The sequence below is a fragment of the Patiria miniata genome, unplaced genomic scaffold (assembly GCF_015706575.1).
Source record: "Patiria miniata isolate m_02_andy unplaced genomic scaffold, ASM1570657v1 HiC_scaffold_3, whole genome shotgun sequence".
In the NCBI taxonomy this organism is placed as follows: Eukaryota; Metazoa; Echinodermata; class Asteroidea; order Valvatida; family Asterinidae; genus Patiria; species Patiria miniata.
The window spans coordinates 24,524,052-24,540,626 of NW_024037069.1; the positions used below are offsets into that span (position 1 = coordinate 24,524,052).

The following is a 16,575-nucleotide window of genomic DNA, read 5'->3' on the forward strand; positions in this document are numbered from 1 at the left end:
CCATGATGTTTTTATATTGGGTTTGTGCAATTCGTCAACGTATTTTATAAACACTGTATACTCAGTATTGTCCTAGGGCTTGCGAGAATGAATTCAGCTCACTTGGGTGGGATTCGAACCCATGACCTCATGTTTACTAGTGCAGACCTCTTATCACTCCATGGTTATTATACAAATTCCACATAGTTTGAGGGAAAGTAGAGCAAAATTACAGAATGCATATTGTAACTGCACAGAATCAACAGAGTATTCTATCTGTTGTGAAGGTTTTAGTACGGTACCACAAACAACCTGACCTGTGACCAATACTGTGCACAGTTGGAAGTCTAGGAGATTGCATACTGCTAGTTGGGAGTTAGTGCTTGGAAAGAAGTATATTGAAAGAAGTACAATGGCTTAAAAGCATTTTGCCAAATACATTGCAAGGACTCAAAAACATGCAGTCGTATCTGGGGGTTAATCTGTAAGCTGTCAGACGGCACTAGGTATACAGTGTTTATTTTAAAAATGCCAGTGAAGGGCAGAACAGTGCACAATTCTACATTAACATGACATGAATTTCTATCAGTAGTTATTCTTGACTGCTCCTACCTCGGTCCATATCCCTTATCCCGATGTTCCTTCAACACGTCCAGTACAGTCTTAGAGTCAACGCTTGGGGCATCACGCTTGGCAGGTTTGGCCTGGTCCTGGGGACTGGGGTAGGGTGCCGGGAAGGTCTGCAACAAAGGGCATGGGAGACGAAAGCATAATCGAGAAAACAAAATCATGTATGGAAGGAGTTGGCTTAGCCACGTAGGATCATTTGTAATACCCAGAAAAGTACCAACCGATCTAATGACCGAATCATGCTCAACGTGAAGATAGGACTGGTATCAAATACCCTGTGAAACTAATTTGTCATGCACCCTACTCAAGATTTTCACCCTGTGAAACTAATTTGCCTGAAATGGCATCCATTGGAAGAAAACTAACATTGAAGACGGTTTCACAATAAAGACGGTTTCACAATAGGGTGCCAGCCAGCACACTTTTTTTTATGTGCGTCAATGGTTAAAACCAAAATAATTTGCATATTTGTTTTCTCTGTTTTCTCAAAATGTATAGAAGCCACCGAGTTAAAAAAAGTTCAATGGGCTAGTTGTCATGCACCCTACTCAAGATTTTGAGCACTTTTGTTGCTTCAAAAAAAAAGGAAAAAAAGAAAGTTATTTCATACATCTGGCCTGTAAAGTGTCAGAATGCACAGGGGTAGAATATGGACACAGTTGTGCAAGCTACTCCTCAACGGTGAAATTGACAACAATGGAGGACCAATTAACATCATTGCCAAACGCATAGAGCTAGCGAGCATGACAGCAAGTGCGAACCAGCAAAGCGTCCTTCACGTCCTGTCTTTATTGAGTAGCAAAGCTCCCTCATATGGTCAGGTACAGAGCTGATATAGACTTTATTCTCAGAGACCCATCCCTTGACACCAACTTACAGTGAGCGGCACGAGTTCCACTTGGAAGGGGTCAAAGGTCACAATGTCCGGCCAGGATTCTCCCTCCAGACCGTCCACTTCCAATCCTTCCTGTGGTCAACAACAGACAGAGAACAGTTTAAAAAAAATGCCTTATCTGATCCTAAATTGCTATAATGCTATTGAACCGATCGATGCCTACAAACTTTTATTTTCGAAAACAGATCTTGTGCAATTTTCTTTCCAGGGTATGTCTGAGTTTGTCTTACAGTCACTATGTGGACATGTGAACAAAAGATGTCCACATAATGCAGGTGGGGCGACATTATGTGGACTAAGCCCTGTCCACATAACGTTTCGCCCTCTCTGGAAAACAGGTTTAGAGGCATTTTCGGGTTATGGTTATCCGTCGCAGAATGAGGAGAAACATTCAAGGAAATCAAAAAACAAATTAGGGGTTGAAAGAGTTTTCACAGTTTAAGTTTTTTTTACCGAGTTTTCTTAACTACACGAAAACAAAGGAATGTCCACATAGCATATGTAAAACAAACATGGGTATGTTTTGGGGTGTATCATCCATAAAGTTTCAAATTGAATTGCCAACATTTGAAAGCAATGGACAACATGGACAAACATTTAAAAATAAAATATATACATATACTGCTCCCAACTGACTGGATTTAGTTTAGTTTGCAATCGGTAAAATATCCGTGAATGAGAATTCTTGTTCCGAGTGACAAACTGTGATCATACCACAAGTGGGTGCGAGTCAAGATGTATTGCTGAACATTTTGGAAGAGAGGACTGCAACAGGAACTTGTTATATGTTGTAAAAAAAAGATATCAGTTCTGAAAGGTTAGTTTTTCAATAAACCGTTTCAGATTTGTTGTAGTGTTGTACCTTGAATCGGCAAAAATAATTTTTTTTGTAAATGGTGTTTTTAACTTTAAGTATAGCTAGGTGCGCTTGGCCCTCCTGCTGTCTGAACAGTCACAGACAGTCAAAAAAATCAATCCTCTTCCCCTGCCATGCCTTTTACACAGGCTAGTCACCAACAGTCAGATCAAGTTTGGAGCAAGCACTGTGGCTACTCAAATTCAGTCAACACACAAAAGCAGGCAAGTGGTTGGCACAGCTGGCTTATCAGTCACCTACAGTCAAAGCATAGCTGTATCAAGTTACATAAACAGTCACAGCCAGTCAATCCTGCTTTATGTAAGCTTGGAGCTCTTAACTGTTAAAAAACAGTCACTGAACTGATTTTGAATGAAAGGACAACTTGGCACAGAATGTATGTTTGCATAGGAGGGTTAATATGCAAAACAACTGAATGGTCAAAAACAGGTATGGATGGCTAAATGTAGGCATATGTCTATCCATTCGCATGTAAAACCTCTCTATTATCAGTGTCAGACTTTGGAATGTGATGATTTCTCATTTACCGGATCCATCAGGCCGTCAAGACTTCCCACTTCATCCATGCCTTCCTCGTCGCTGATCTCTTCATAGGCCTGCCCAATGCTTTCCATCTCTGCCTCCTCCGTGGCTTCCCGGCTCCTGTCATCTAATCACAGACCAAATTCAAACCCCTTAAACTTAAACAAGGGAAACCAATCCTATTTCTATTGAAAACAATCATTTGAGAAGACCAACTACAGTCCAGAGTGTAGGAAGAGCTTTTCATTCAAACAATCAATTCTTTGAATAATGACTGATACAATCTTCCTTGTTACCTTCAATATTCTCTCGATCCGAATATTGATGACTGGGTGATGTTTCTGGTGTTAGGGGCTCAAAGAGTTCCTCTCCTACTTCAGCAGTTTCTTGCACTATCTCTCCCGGCTCAGTGGTGAGGGAAGGTTCCTCTGACTCCCTCCTACTCTCAGGGTCCCTCCTCACCTCTCCTTCCCGCCTGGACTCCTTGTCTCGCCTCACCTCCCGACGTGGGCTGTCGACGCCCCTCCTCCTTGAACCCTCCCTGTGTCTCCTGGAGTCCTGCGTGTACTGGTCGCCGGGCGGGGCGTAGTCGGGAGAGGTTGGAGAGCCCCGGGGCTCCCCGGGTGGAGTCCTGGGCCCCCGGTGCTTCCGGTGCTTTTTTTGTGTCCTCCCACTACTGCCACTGGATGCGGCAGGCACTCGGGCATGGTCTTCACGCCAAGGCTCAGGGTAAGGCTGTTTCTGATTGGGTGGTTCGACCGGAGTTGCTGGTTCGTCCCACTCAGGGGCATCACCTGGTTCCCAGGTGTCTGTGGTCTCCCAGGTGTCGCCGTGCTCCCAGTCCCTGCCCTGGCTAGGCTCTTCTGGTTCTACTCCAGCTTCCCAGGCCTCTTGGGTCTTCCAGGGGTCCTTGGGAGCAGCGTCGCCCGTGGGCCATGACTCCCCAGAGCGGGGTTGGGAGGGCTCCCACTGCTCTTGGGCAGGAGGGGGTGGGGAGGGCGTCCGTGGCCCCCGGCGACTGCTAGTGGTGCTGGGTATGGCGTGGGACACAGGTTGGGGAGGTTGGTGGTGCTCTGTCGGCTCGGGCGCCGGTTCGGCGTAACGAGCTCGTTTGGCAGCGGCAGACTGGTCATGTTCCTGCTGTTCCCAATCCCAGTTGTGATGTTGCTGCGGATGGAGCGGCTGCTTCTTCTGTGTCATCTCATGAGGCAGAAACTCTGTGGTGTCATCCACTGTGATCAGAAATAAATACAGTATCAGTTTTGTCTCGGCAAATCCACCAAAATCCAACTCCTAGTTTGTAGCTTTCAGGATTTCTGACCCTACAGCCCAGCTGGATGCATCATAAAGTTAGAGTTCAAAGAATAAGCCACTTGGTTGCTGGACCGTGGTGACTTTGGAAAGACTTAAGAAGCTTTTACGCAAAAATGGCCAAAGCGTTCACAATAAATGCCAATAAGGTTGAAAAAAATTAATCCTTAGTCCTCACACAAATCAGCTAGAAACCTTATTATGAATGCCCCAAATTCAATTCCTGTGCAAAAATGCGAGTAGCGTGTTCTTTTCATGACCCTGCATGAAGTAATGGAACACGTGCACAAGTATTCCCTTACTCAGTTATATAGAGTTAAGAGAGACTTGAACGCTACTTGCCGCTGTACGCCTGACAATCACGCAAAGACAATGCAAGCGTGTACAAAATAAGAATAAATGTGCATACTTTGTGGCATAAGAAATGTGTGCACTGAACAAAAGTGTTGAATAGCATCTTACCCGCTCTCTTGGCGCCGTGGATGCTCTGCTTAGGAGGAGGGGGAGGTGGCGGAGGCGAGACGGAGCGTTCCTCAGCCCTCTTCTTGTGAGATGCCAAGATGCCGTAGATGGCCACCGTCACCTTGTGGTACCAGCCTCTGAGAACCACCCCATCCGTGGGGGCCTGGGAAGGCACGAGATTCAAGAAGAAAATATCAGAAAGAACCTTGGTTGAAGGTTTTCAAGGTTTTCAGACCTCTCTGGTGTTGATGTCATATTCGGATTCAGAACCATTTAGAAGCTTTTACTCATAAGGATTTGTATGACATTATTTTACTTTATAATATAAGGCAAAGTGATTTTTACTCTATGGTCTCACAATAAACGTTTTTGCCGTTTCTGAAGCAAAACAGTGACTCATAATTTGCTAACTCAGGGCTGTAATTTTTATGTTTTATTTATTTTCCCCCAGTAAAATCGGCATTTTGTAATGCACAGTTTGGGCAGATTTGTTCTCCAAATTCTGTAGAAAAAAATTGTTTGGCAGCAAACTTTGCTCAGTTGTTCTCAGTGAACGTCCACTAAATGCCACACATGATGAAGTGGAAAACATGTTTTCTTGCATAGTTTTATTGTTGAAAAACAATTTACTTTTTTCCTGACAAAGAAAACAAACATTTTTGATATGGAAAATCAGTTGGTTAAGAAATTTTAAGGTGAGTCACACTACCGTGTTATTGGTGACCAGTTGTATCTTGGAGTTGTCCACATAGTCCAATGCTCCTAGCTGCTCAAAGACAGCAGAGCCAGGCTTGCTTAGGTTGTTGATGAAAAGCTCCAATTTGAAGGTAGAAGGGCTGGTCTCCCTGTAGTCATGAAAGATCTTCATCAAAATCTCAACAGCAAAGGTTGGGTTGATTTGGGTTGGGCTGGGTTCAGTTGGGTGGGTATAGATGGGTTGGGTTGGATTGGGTTGGGTTGGGTTGGGTTGGGTGGGTATGGGTGGATTGGGCTGGATTGGGTTGGGTTGGGTTGGGTTGGGTTGGGCGTGGTTGGGTTGAGTTGGGTTGGATTGGGTTGGGTTGGGCATGGTTGGATTGGGTTGGGTTGGGTTGAGTTGGGTTGGGTTGGGTTGAGTTGGGTTGGTTTGGGTTGGGATGGGTTAGGTTGGGTTGGGATGGTTTGGGTTGGGATGGGATGGGTTGGGTTGGGTTGGGCTGGGTTCAGTTGGGTGGGTATAGATGGGTTGGGTTGGATTGGGTTGGATTGGGTTGGGTTGGGTTGGGTGGGTATGGGTGGATTGGGCTGGATTGGGTTGGGTTGGGTTGGATTGGGTTGGGTTGGGCGTGGTTAGGTTGAGTTGGGTTGGGTTGGGTTGGGCATGGTTGGGTTGGGTTGGGTTGGGTTGGGTTGAGTTGGGTTGGGATGGGTTGGGACAGGTTACGTTGGGTTGGGATGGTTTGGGTTGGGATGGGATGGGTTGGGTTGGGCTGGGTTGGGTTGGGTTGGGCTGGATTGAGTTGGGTTGGTGTGGTTGGGTTGGGTTGGGCTGGATTTGGTTGAGTTGGGTTGGTGTGGTTGGGTTGGGTTGGGCTGGATTGGGTTGGTGTGAGTTGGGTTGGGTTGGGCTGGATTGGGTTGGTGTGAGTTGGGCTGGATTGGGTTGGGTTGGGTTGGTGTGAGTTGGGTTGGCTTGAGTTGGGTTGGTTTGGGTGATGAGTCCTGATGGACAGGACTCTACAAAAGTTACTATTTGCTGAATGATACTCACCCTAATCTTCCCTGATCCTGTAGCTCTGGGTGGGCCACAGTCGCCCTAGGAATGATCCTTACCTCACTGATACATACCGGCCATGGAAACTGCACCAGGTCAAGGTTCAATTCCTGGAGGTCAAAGGTCAGGGATTAAATAAGAACAAGGGGATAAATAAGAATAAGGCTACTCTGATGGTTGTGTAGAAAGTCGATGACCATTTAGGGATTCAGTCTCAGTTGGAGTAACTATATAGAATACAGTCTGACCTAGTGCTAGCCCGTGTGGGGAAAATCTGATTTTGAGGAAATCGAAATTGAGACTTATTTCACTTGATATTCACTGTGGAAGATACTTCCCATGTTAATAACCAGGAAAATGAAAAGGTCAAGCATACAATGACCCCAAAAAACATTCTGCAATCTTTTTTGGACAAAATCACTGCAAATTTCGCCTAAAGTGAAAATTACAGGATAAACAGGCACCTACAGAAACAGAATTTAACTAACAAGGTAAGTATCTTCCATGTTGAATATGAACTGAAAAAAGTCCAGATTTCAATTTCCTCAAAATCAACTTAGGCCTATTTTACAATAGTGCATGTAACATTGGATCTTACAAATCACTACGGCAGTTAAATCACTTCTGTGCATGCGTAGCTGCCGTAGTGAAATCTCCTGTATACCGTTAGATCTTACCACAATGGTATAAAACGTAGCCATACTATAGCACTGAAAACCTGTGTTATTTGGGGCGGGGATTAGTTTGGGAGACCATCGCAAGTTAAATGCGGATGCATTCGCGCTCTGACAATGCCTGACCCTCGCGCGAAGAAGCTGTGGTTAGCTTTGGCACAATCGTAGGCCGAGTATAGGCCCTCGTTAGAAAATGTTCTGGCGATCGTGTATCTATGGGCCCGGTAATAAGGGAACAAAATCCACTTATAAATTATTTGACCTAGATGGCGACATTAACATGCAGGTATGTCACAGATAAAGGGCAGGGTTTTTAATTTTTTAGAAAAATTTGGGGCCGGGGGTAAAATGATGATGACAACAACAGAACGCAACACCAACATGACAAAAATAAAGATGGCGATCACCGTGCGATGAACCGTGAACGCACAAGGCGGGCAGAATCGCACGGTCATGACGGTACCAACCATAAAAACCGCGTAGGAAAATCGTTATTTCTACCTCAAGAAACTGTTCAAATATTTCAAAAAAGTTGTCATTAACATTGCTTTATAAAAAGATCATTTTTGAGTAAATAAAAACACTCTTGACTCTAATTTGATCGAAACTATACAGGGGTCCTACACTGTATTACACGATCGCCAATGTTCTTGACTAGACTCTCCATCAGTCCATATATTTTGTACACAAGTTCACACAACCGCTGAAGAATTAGTGGCGTCTGGATAATGCATTCTTTCCCTTCATTGAGATAATACATGATGAAAATAGTGGCGTCAGGTTGTAAAATTCTTCCCGTGCTTTTTTCTTAGGCCTTTTTTGTTACGATCAGTAGGCTTACCTCTTTATTTTCGTGGCTGAAAGTATCACAAAACAACAACTCCAACATGTTTTCTTCCGCCATCTTTGGCATTGAGTCGCCAGAGGGCGCTCGCACGACAGGCCAGGCTAGACTTGGCTCAAGTCGGGTCCTGCCTGTATACAATCATCTATAATGTACTCCCCGAGTGCCCGTACCCGGGCCCACGTAGTCCGTTTGTGTTTTTAGCTGCGGACAGCAGCTCAACGTTTGTACTGAAAACACAACTCCTTCCAGAAATTACAGTGCACAATGACGTCACCCATGCGCATATGAACACAGATTTGTTGGCCCGCAGCTGCCGAGATCATTTCGAGCTTGTTCACAGTGCAAAAATGTGAAGGAAACGCAGACGTACGTCCGTGCGCGCAGAATGCGCGCAGAATTACCCAGGCCACCCACAATGTGTGCGAAGTCCACGAAGTGTGTGCGAAGATCCTTCCCAATGATCAAAGGGAGCTGTATGGTGACAGCTTATCCCTCACTGAATAATTATGATAATATAAACAACAGTTTTGTGGACACACAATGCGAACGTAGACTTTTTATTGTTGGTCATTCAAATAATTGGGTATAGAAAAGACACAAATTGTTCATTTACAGCTTAAGGGCCATGACCTAAAGCATCAACTTCGTTATTATGTACACCTTATTTATGATAATTGTGGATTGATTTCATTACGCATCATTAGAATACCACAGGCTTGTAATAAATATTAGATAAACATTATATTATAAAAGGTCGATCGCACTGCTAATGCATTAACAAATATCGCACTGCTACGTTTTTTTTTAGTTATTTTGCAAAATTTTGTTTTGTTGATTCGTATGAGTCAAATTTTACCTTACCAAAACTAAATAAAGCTAACATAGTATTACATCCAAATGTAGGAAAATACAGCACATAATGCGTCATATTGATCTATGCTTTTAACTAATTCACTCGCAAATTGCACGAAGAAAATAAAGAATATTCAGCTGGCATTGAAATACAGGGCATGGGCAGACTCATGGGGGGAGATACGAGGAATTAACGGCATCATTAAAATCATACGATCTCGACGGCCTAAAATCTCGGTCACGATGTAGACCCCTTGCATTTGACCTCGATCTAAGGACAGGTCTTTGTTCCTCCGTGATACCATGTAGACTTTGTACTTTCATTGTCCTGAATTTAAATGACAAAACATGTCCTCAGTGAGGGCGCCCTATGCAAGGGGTCTAAAGTGACTTTAATTTCTGTACAAAGTTTGCGTGTTTGTATTGAAACACTTTCGAATCCCCGCATCGACCTAGCCTTGAGTACGGTGTTCCATATGGAACACCACACTTGACATACAAGTATTATAATGTCCGACTATCCGTATTTTTAGGAATGCAATTTATTCACACTGACCTCTACATTCTTCTATTGCATTACTGATATTATCAATAACACAAATCACAGTGATCCCATTTTACAGGGGCCGTTAACAGCCAAATTACCATTTACAAATCAAAGAAACCTTTTTTTTTATGCGCATAGAAACTTTCACAGCAATTAGAGCAACAATTATGACAAAGTTAAGATAACTTATTAACAGTTGCTTAAGTCTATGATTAATAATTGCAACTTACGAATTTTCTGCTGAAGTAAATAGAAATCTATAAGGTATATTATACAAATATTGAATGCTTCGAGTGGTGTAGTAAAACTAGCCTCCCGAGGTGATCCATGGACATTCTATTTTTCCGAGAATGGTCCATGGATCACCGAGGGCTAGGGAGGCTAGTTTTACTTCACCACGAGATAAAGCATTCAATATCTGTTTTATAACACTTCACCCACAGATTCTGCGTGATTTTAATATTTTAAATTATTTAAATCTGAACACAGTTGAAATAAACTTCAATTTCAATACAAAATTGGAGGAAAATGTATATCTCTCTTCCAAACTACCCCTTCACGAAATGTTTGAACCCAAGTCTGCGGCGCGCTCTCTTTGGAACAAAACGCGCTACGCGCACACCAGCATGCATTTGCACACAAATACCGCGCCGTGGAAATAGTACTTTGGTTGCTAATGGTATAGTAATTTGGTTTCTACGGATATAGTACTTTTGGCCGTGCACAGAAATATAGCCAAATTAGAAAGTAACATGTGACTCGCTCTCGGCCAATCAAGACACCGTGAGGTGTTATGAAGCGCATCATACAACACCTGAATAAATCTCCGTCATCTGATTGGTGGATCGTTGATCACATGTCTTGAATTATTCGTACCAATGCACGGCGCGCGCGTGGCGCGCAACGCGCAGTGCAATGGTAGTACTATTGCACTGTGATGTGATTAGAAGTACCATTGCACTGTCACTGCACATGTTGCCGATGGTGGCGCTGTGGTGTTTAAATTGGCAATAAAAGTTCTAAACTTATGGAAAAGTTTTAAGGTGAGATAAATTGAATATTATAGTTCTCAACCTGTTGAACAGTTTGCATAATATGATAACTCTGAACTTGTCAAACTTGTAAACAATTTTTAACCTGAATAAATTGGCTATTAAAAGTCAACCAATCAGATGACAAGGATTTATTCAGGGGTTCTATAAAACAAATAATGAATGTTTTACGTTCGTGCAATAGAAAGAATAATTTCATTCGGTGACAGATGAAATGTTCCATTCCACTCGGCTTCGCCTCGTGAAATGGAACATTTCATCTGTCACCTCATGAAATTATTCTTTCCATTGCACTCACAAACATTCATTATTTGTATAATGTCAGCAATTACACAGTTATACACACATCGCATGTGCATGCGTGGTCTTTGGTGTTATTTTGGTCCAGGTAAAATCTAACCTCGAAATTCACCTTGAGTTCCACATAAAATCACCATCGTCAAAATTGATGGTTTAGAGTAAATTTGGATTGGTGTAAGAATTGAAGTATTGTTTGTGCCAACACAGAAAACAAAAACAGTTTATTTAAACTATACTTATAAGATATAACCATTATTCAATATAAGCGTCATCATTGCACAATGTACGGAATTAATTTCCGTAAAAAATTGATACATAGTTTATCAATATCACAGCATAATGTTCTTGGCATGTTTCGTGGCAGTGTAAAAACAATAAGAAATGCTTTTTCTTTTATAAACACCGACAAATATACCTTAAATAGAAATAAAATTAGCACTCCTATGATCCGGTACCTTAAATAAATTATGAACTCTCATCAACCTCGCCCGCCCCCTTGTATTATCTGTGCCGTGCTATATGCGCAAAACGGTATAGTTGAGTCCGTTTCATGCGAGTCCAAATTCGACGCTACACCAATGTCTGGATATGGACAGCTGTACCTACATTAAGGATACAGACAAGTAAATAAATTACAATAGAAAACCGTGATAAATACCGGCCCTCTCTTTGAAAAATCGTGGAAAATATGTAACTCCCCAGTAAGTTGATCAAATTCCAGTAAATTTTGGGTAATTTCTCTCAAAAGACGATCACCCCGAAAAGTATATAATCCATATCACCATCGCCCTTTTAAGGATCCCTCCAATCCTTTGCAACTATAGAGGAATTCTTATGAGCCCAATGTCACCCCCCCCCCCCCAAAAAAAAAACCCAACAAATCTCGGAAGCTTAAATTGGAAACCCTGAAGTGCTAGGGCCACAAAAACTCCCCAAAACAAAGTGAAGACCTACAAATCCTGAGGGGGTCGGCGTAGGCAAAACTTTTGGCCTACTTGTATCGGCTTGTAAACTAGGTTTTATCAGTAGGAGGCGTCATAGGCTGGAGGGTTGTCCCGTTGGTCGGTGTAGGTCCCCGTTGCACCCTCTGATTGCTGGGTCATCTGCCGGTTCAAGCGGTAGTCCTGTATAGCGAAGAACAGACTGGCCACGTACGCCAGGCACGCGAAGAAGCCAAGGGTCTGAAATGGAAAGTTTGAAACTGATCAAGGTTTGTACTCTCATCGCATGGTAATAATGTCAGGATAGTTAATTGAACGGTAAAATAACTATTTCTTACCATTCTAATAACAATGAAAAATACCTTACAACTTCGACATTTTCAAGAAAGTTATGCAGTTGGCCTTGTTATTCTTCTGATAGCCCTGGTGAGATTTGTTTTTAATTCAAGACGTCACGAATTTCTGTTATTTTCGGGATTTTTTTCTCGAGAAGCTAGTTCAAGAAAGAAATTTGAAAAGAGTGATGTCCTCTCAGAGCCACCATCCATCCTAGTCCGAACTCGGAATTCAGCTCTTACCGCTGCAGATCCGTGCAACGATGTCCAGGCATTAGCGGCGCCAAAGATGAATGCTATGAAGTAGATGAGTAACATTATGGCGTAGAGTGCTGCGAACTGTGTGGTAAAAGGGGAAGATAAGAGAGAACACAGTCTAAATAAAAACATAAACTATACGTTCTAAATCAAAACGCCAACTTCACGTTCGAAACAAAACGCCAACTAGGCTTCACGTTCGAAAATAAGACCATCGTTGTATTTTCGAGCGTGTAGTTAGCTATATCGAACGACAGGTGAACCGATTAAACATTGTACACAGTTGAGGCAGTCATGTGACCCAGTACAAGCAACATCCATCCCATGGCATAACTACTTTTATTTCAACAAACAAGAGGCTTATATGATCTTTGATCGAGCCGTCACTGTCTTCGACACTGTATAACCAGAGGGACGGGAACGTGACGTCGTGACGAGTAGACAGAAGGAACGTGTAAGACTAAAATCTCAGATGCACGAGAATGTATTACATGTAATAAGTTCTACTATGAAAGGGTGCATTGCTTCGAATCCGAGGTACTGGGAAGGGGCGCCTTAAGGTGCGAGGAGTGGAGAGTACATGGAGCAGAGAGGAAGTAATAGGCCACGAACTTCTGGTTTAATTACTACCGATTCTAAAATTGCAAAGGGCCCTCTTACCACGAGGTTCAATGGAAGGTTACATTGAGGAGCAGGGCCACGAATATAGGCCTGGAACCCTGTACACATCAGGACTTGACTACAACTTTTTTTCTATTTTGGGTTCCCTGCTTACCACGATGTTCCAGGGAAGGCGCACTTTGAGGTGCAGATGGGTCGATAGCAGAATGAGGCAGACAGCGGACACCAGTGTGGCTGCTAGAGCAACAAAGAGGAAGAAGTTGAGTCCGGCGTTGCGAGTGTGGGAGGGGGAGGACACCATCACGATGAAGGCAACCAGCGACAGCAGCTGAGATCAGAAAACAAGAATCATCAATTGGTTATTAAAATGCTTGGCCGGCTGAAAAGGGTGTGTGACTTTGCGAAGGATAAGTAGATGTGATGCTACGTTGGTATAAAGAGCCCAGATTCCCAAGACTGCATGTATGGCGCACTTTTTTCAAGCAGACTATACGGACTATTCGGCGCAGACTATACACACAATCGTTTTTAATATGAACGTTCACAGACCCGCAATTTATCATGATGAAGCAGCACAGTAATCCATATTACTATACAATACGTGTATTTGATAAATCTATTTATCATTCTAATTGACAATTGTTTAACCCTGACAAAATGATAAAACCTTTCGAGCTCAATGATTTTGTAAAATATTTGTATTTCCATTTTTTCCCCCCATGCCGTACAAAGTGCATTTACGCGCCCATCCATGCACTTTACCTTAAAAAACTGAAGATAAATATTTAATAATACAATAAATAATTATTATGGGGATTTATAAAGCGAACGTATCCACCAGGACTGGTGCTCAAGGCGCTACATCATTATTACTTCTGCTCATTGGGCCCATGAAACATTCCAAATACCATCTCAGCTCCCTGGGGAGTATACAGCTCGATGCAGCCTTTTAGGTGCAAGCAGGAAGCTAATTCAATCACAATAGGCCTTACCATTTCTGCCCTCACAGGTACGCATTTACTCCTGGATGGAGAGAAGCAATGAGTAACAAAGTGCCTTGCCCGGGGCACGCATGTTTGTTTTACATACCTAGTGGGGACATTCCTTTGTTTTCGTGTGGTTAAGAAAAACCTGTGAAAAACCTCATTTTTCTCAAACTGTGAAAACTCTTCCAACCCAATTTTTTTCTATGATTCCCTTTAGTGTTTCTCTTCATTTTGCCATGGATAAACCTAACCCAAAGATTGCATCTAAACCTGTTTTCCAGAGAGGGGAAAACCTTGTGTGGACGTGGGCAAGTCCACACAACGTCGCTACTACCTGGTTTATGTGGACATCTTTTGTTCGGAAGTCCACACAGTGAATGTAATGCTTGTCCACACGCACCATGACACCAGGCTGGACTCAAACCCACAACCTGCAGCTTTACCCGCAGACCACGAATCCAACACCCTTAACCACGTGGCCACAGCACTCCACAAAAGCATTGAGTTATTTTGGGTTGTGTTTAGTGAGGAATAATTATTTCCCTCTTTTGGTATATGTACAGCAGCACTCGTCGTGCAGGGAAAAAATAGACTGATACTATCATCAGGACAACAAGAATGGTCAAATTGGTAGACGATTTGCTGGGGATCCATTTCCAAAACGGCGGCTTCGTCTCCGGTTCGGCTCAATTCTCCCCTCATAAAGGAGCGTAATATGTGGATATAAAAGGCAAGCATGGACCTAAAAATGGCCTGGAATCCACCCTGAGCCCGAAGCCGGAACCGAACCCGAGGTTTGCGATAGTCGCGTGGCGCTGACGATAAAATGTGCTCTGCAGTCACCTTACTACGTGACTGGTGGGGATAACGAGGTACCGGATAATGCATTCTGCTGTCGCCAGTCGTGAATAATGCATGTTTTAGCTTGGACTGCGGCCGTACTTTGCAGTATTGGTACCCGCCTATACGAGGTTCACGGCCACCAGATGACAACCTCAGAATCAAGCGATCGATGTCGACATTGTTGCTTCAGGCGCCGTTGTATGTTACACACGAGAGGATTGTCGAACCTAGCTTGAGAGCTGGGCCCGGTTTCATAATTTCGTGCATCTAATTAAAAAATTGTTTTGTCGTCATGGATTGGGACTTTGGCACATGTAAATCTGATAATGTTTTTGCTGTGTTATTTCAATCATTTCTTATAAAAGCATGTCCTCTTCCGCACCAAACCCATAACAAAATTTAATTTGTTCCTTTACATGGCAAAAATGATCTGTAACATCGCAATACAGAATTGTTTCCGTCAAAATTAAATTATTCCCCTTTTTCAAATTCCCAGTCACAGCAAAGAGTGATTTGAGGGAATGGTAATGTGCCCTTGTTAAAAAAACTATGTCGCTATCTTCTTTCCAAAAAATGTTAAGGCCTGGTTCCCGCCCCTCCCATCCCAACCTTATCTCAAAATGTACTTGATTCATTCTCAACATAAATAATTAAGTTACCCTTTCACCTCTGACATTAGAAACGAACTTTCCATGTGAGGCGCGCAGAAAGAATAAATTAAACTGCTGGCTATTTCGTGCATTTACTGGTGAAATACAGGTGAATGTACTTCTTTCCGTTTCATTATAAATAGTGCAGGCGTTTTCACGTGTTTAAATGGGCCATGCAGAATGGATGGTTGAAGCCGGCGCTTTATAAATTTCATTATTAATGTTTCATTATTATACCATTGCTCACATTTAAGCTGTCATGAGATATACTCGCAGAGAAATAATAAAATTAATGAATAAATGCCATTATCAATCATTACATACGTTTAGCCTTTACGTCCACAGTCAGTATCTTGGTAACACGAAAAATATGATAATAATTCCACCCGGTTATTTTTTTTTATGATGCTGTGTTGTTTTTCCTTTATACTGTAGTAACAAACAATGCGATCCCCTTACCGTCTTGCTATATCGTCTTCAAAATTCATATTCAGTGCATATTAATAAGAAACTGAAAGCGCTATGGCAACACTCACGATTTCGACAATTTTGGTGATGCCCTGTAGTGAGCGCAGGTAGCCGACGTCGCAGGTGCAGCCGGACGCAGCGGGGCTGGGCCCGTGCAGGTTGGCCGTGGTGGTCGTCGATGCAGTCACCACGGTGTGCTGGCTCACTGTCGACACCTCTACCGTCTTGTCTGCCATCCTACCACTCCACAGTCACCATCAAAATATTACAAACACCAAGAAGATTCAACCAAAAACACCGTCCCCCAAGATGATGTTTGAAGTTTGCTCCTCCAGGAATGCACACGGTCTTACTAGGTTAATTTTCTTGCTGTTAATGTTCGGCTGTTACCTGAACCGGTGTTTTACTCACATTGCTAATGATGAATTTTAATTTTAGCTCCTAATACGTAATCCAGGCTGGCTCCGAAGTACGAAGTCCACACTCTGATAAGGGCCCGCCTAGTGTACTGCTCCGATGTTGCACTGTGCTCATCTCGGGTGCAGAACTAACACCCAACATAAACAGCATATGCAAAGAGTAAAGCAGAACCCATATGCAGTCAAACCTATGTGGTTGCCATAGCTATTCGTAACGCTCATCTAGAACCCAAGCTATCATCGTACAGACACAGTATCGTTATGGCGCCTTAGACAAAGGATCGCATCGTGCCATTGTGCTGGGTCACAATTATTATTACCCTTTTTGTTAATATCGATCCAACTCGTCATAC

The 16,575-nt window shown here is 42.9% G+C and overlaps 2 protein-coding genes across 2 annotated transcripts in view; both read right to left on the minus strand.

Moving 5' to 3' along the window:
* The window catches only part of LOC119736576 (protein virilizer homolog), a 31,729-nt gene extending 23,681 nt beyond the window's left edge, over window positions 1-8,048 (minus strand). Inside the window, exons 1-8 of the mRNA XM_038210592.1 lie at window positions 7,945-8,048; window positions 6,427-6,539; window positions 5,386-5,521; window positions 4,677-4,839; window positions 3,200-4,135; window positions 2,909-3,030; window positions 1,487-1,576; window positions 592-719 (exon numbers count right to left, since the gene is read on the minus strand). Of these exons, the coding sequence (XP_038066520.1) occupies window positions 592-719; window positions 1,487-1,576; window positions 2,909-3,030; window positions 3,200-4,135; window positions 4,677-4,839; window positions 5,386-5,521; window positions 6,427-6,539; window positions 7,945-8,016 (1,760 nt within the window). The 5' untranslated portion in view covers window positions 8,017-8,048. The remainder of the gene's footprint in view (window positions 1-591; window positions 720-1,486; window positions 1,577-2,908; window positions 3,031-3,199; window positions 4,136-4,676; window positions 4,840-5,385; window positions 5,522-6,426; window positions 6,540-7,944) is intronic.
* Window positions 8,049-10,778: 2,730 nt separating this feature from the next.
* LOC119736396 (CKLF-like MARVEL transmembrane domain-containing protein 4) lies at window positions 10,779-16,492 on the minus strand. The gene is made up of 4 exons (XM_038210413.1): window positions 15,872-16,492; window positions 13,011-13,184; window positions 12,221-12,316; window positions 10,779-11,882 (listed from the first exon to the last, which is right to left on the minus strand). Exons 1-4 carry the CDS (start codon window positions 16,037-16,039, stop codon window positions 11,724-11,726), a joined length of 597 nt encoding a protein of 198 aa, XP_038066341.1. The 5' UTR covers window positions 16,040-16,492; the 3' UTR covers window positions 10,779-11,723.
* Window positions 16,493-16,575: the final 83 nt, after the last annotated feature.

Coding starts and splice junctions, on each gene's coding strand:
- LOC119736396 (XM_038210413.1), bottom strand. CDS start 16,039: ATGGCAGACAAGACGGTAGAGGTGTCGACAGTGAGCCAGCACACCGTG. Junction 13,185..15,871: donor TCACCAAAATTGTCGAAATC/GTGAGTGTTGCC, acceptor TTCTGATCTCAG/CTGCTGTCGCTGGTTGCCTT. Junction 11,883..12,220: donor CGTTGCACGGATCTGCAGCG/GTAAGAGCTGAA, acceptor TTTCCATTTCAG/ACCCTTGGCTTCTTCGCGTG.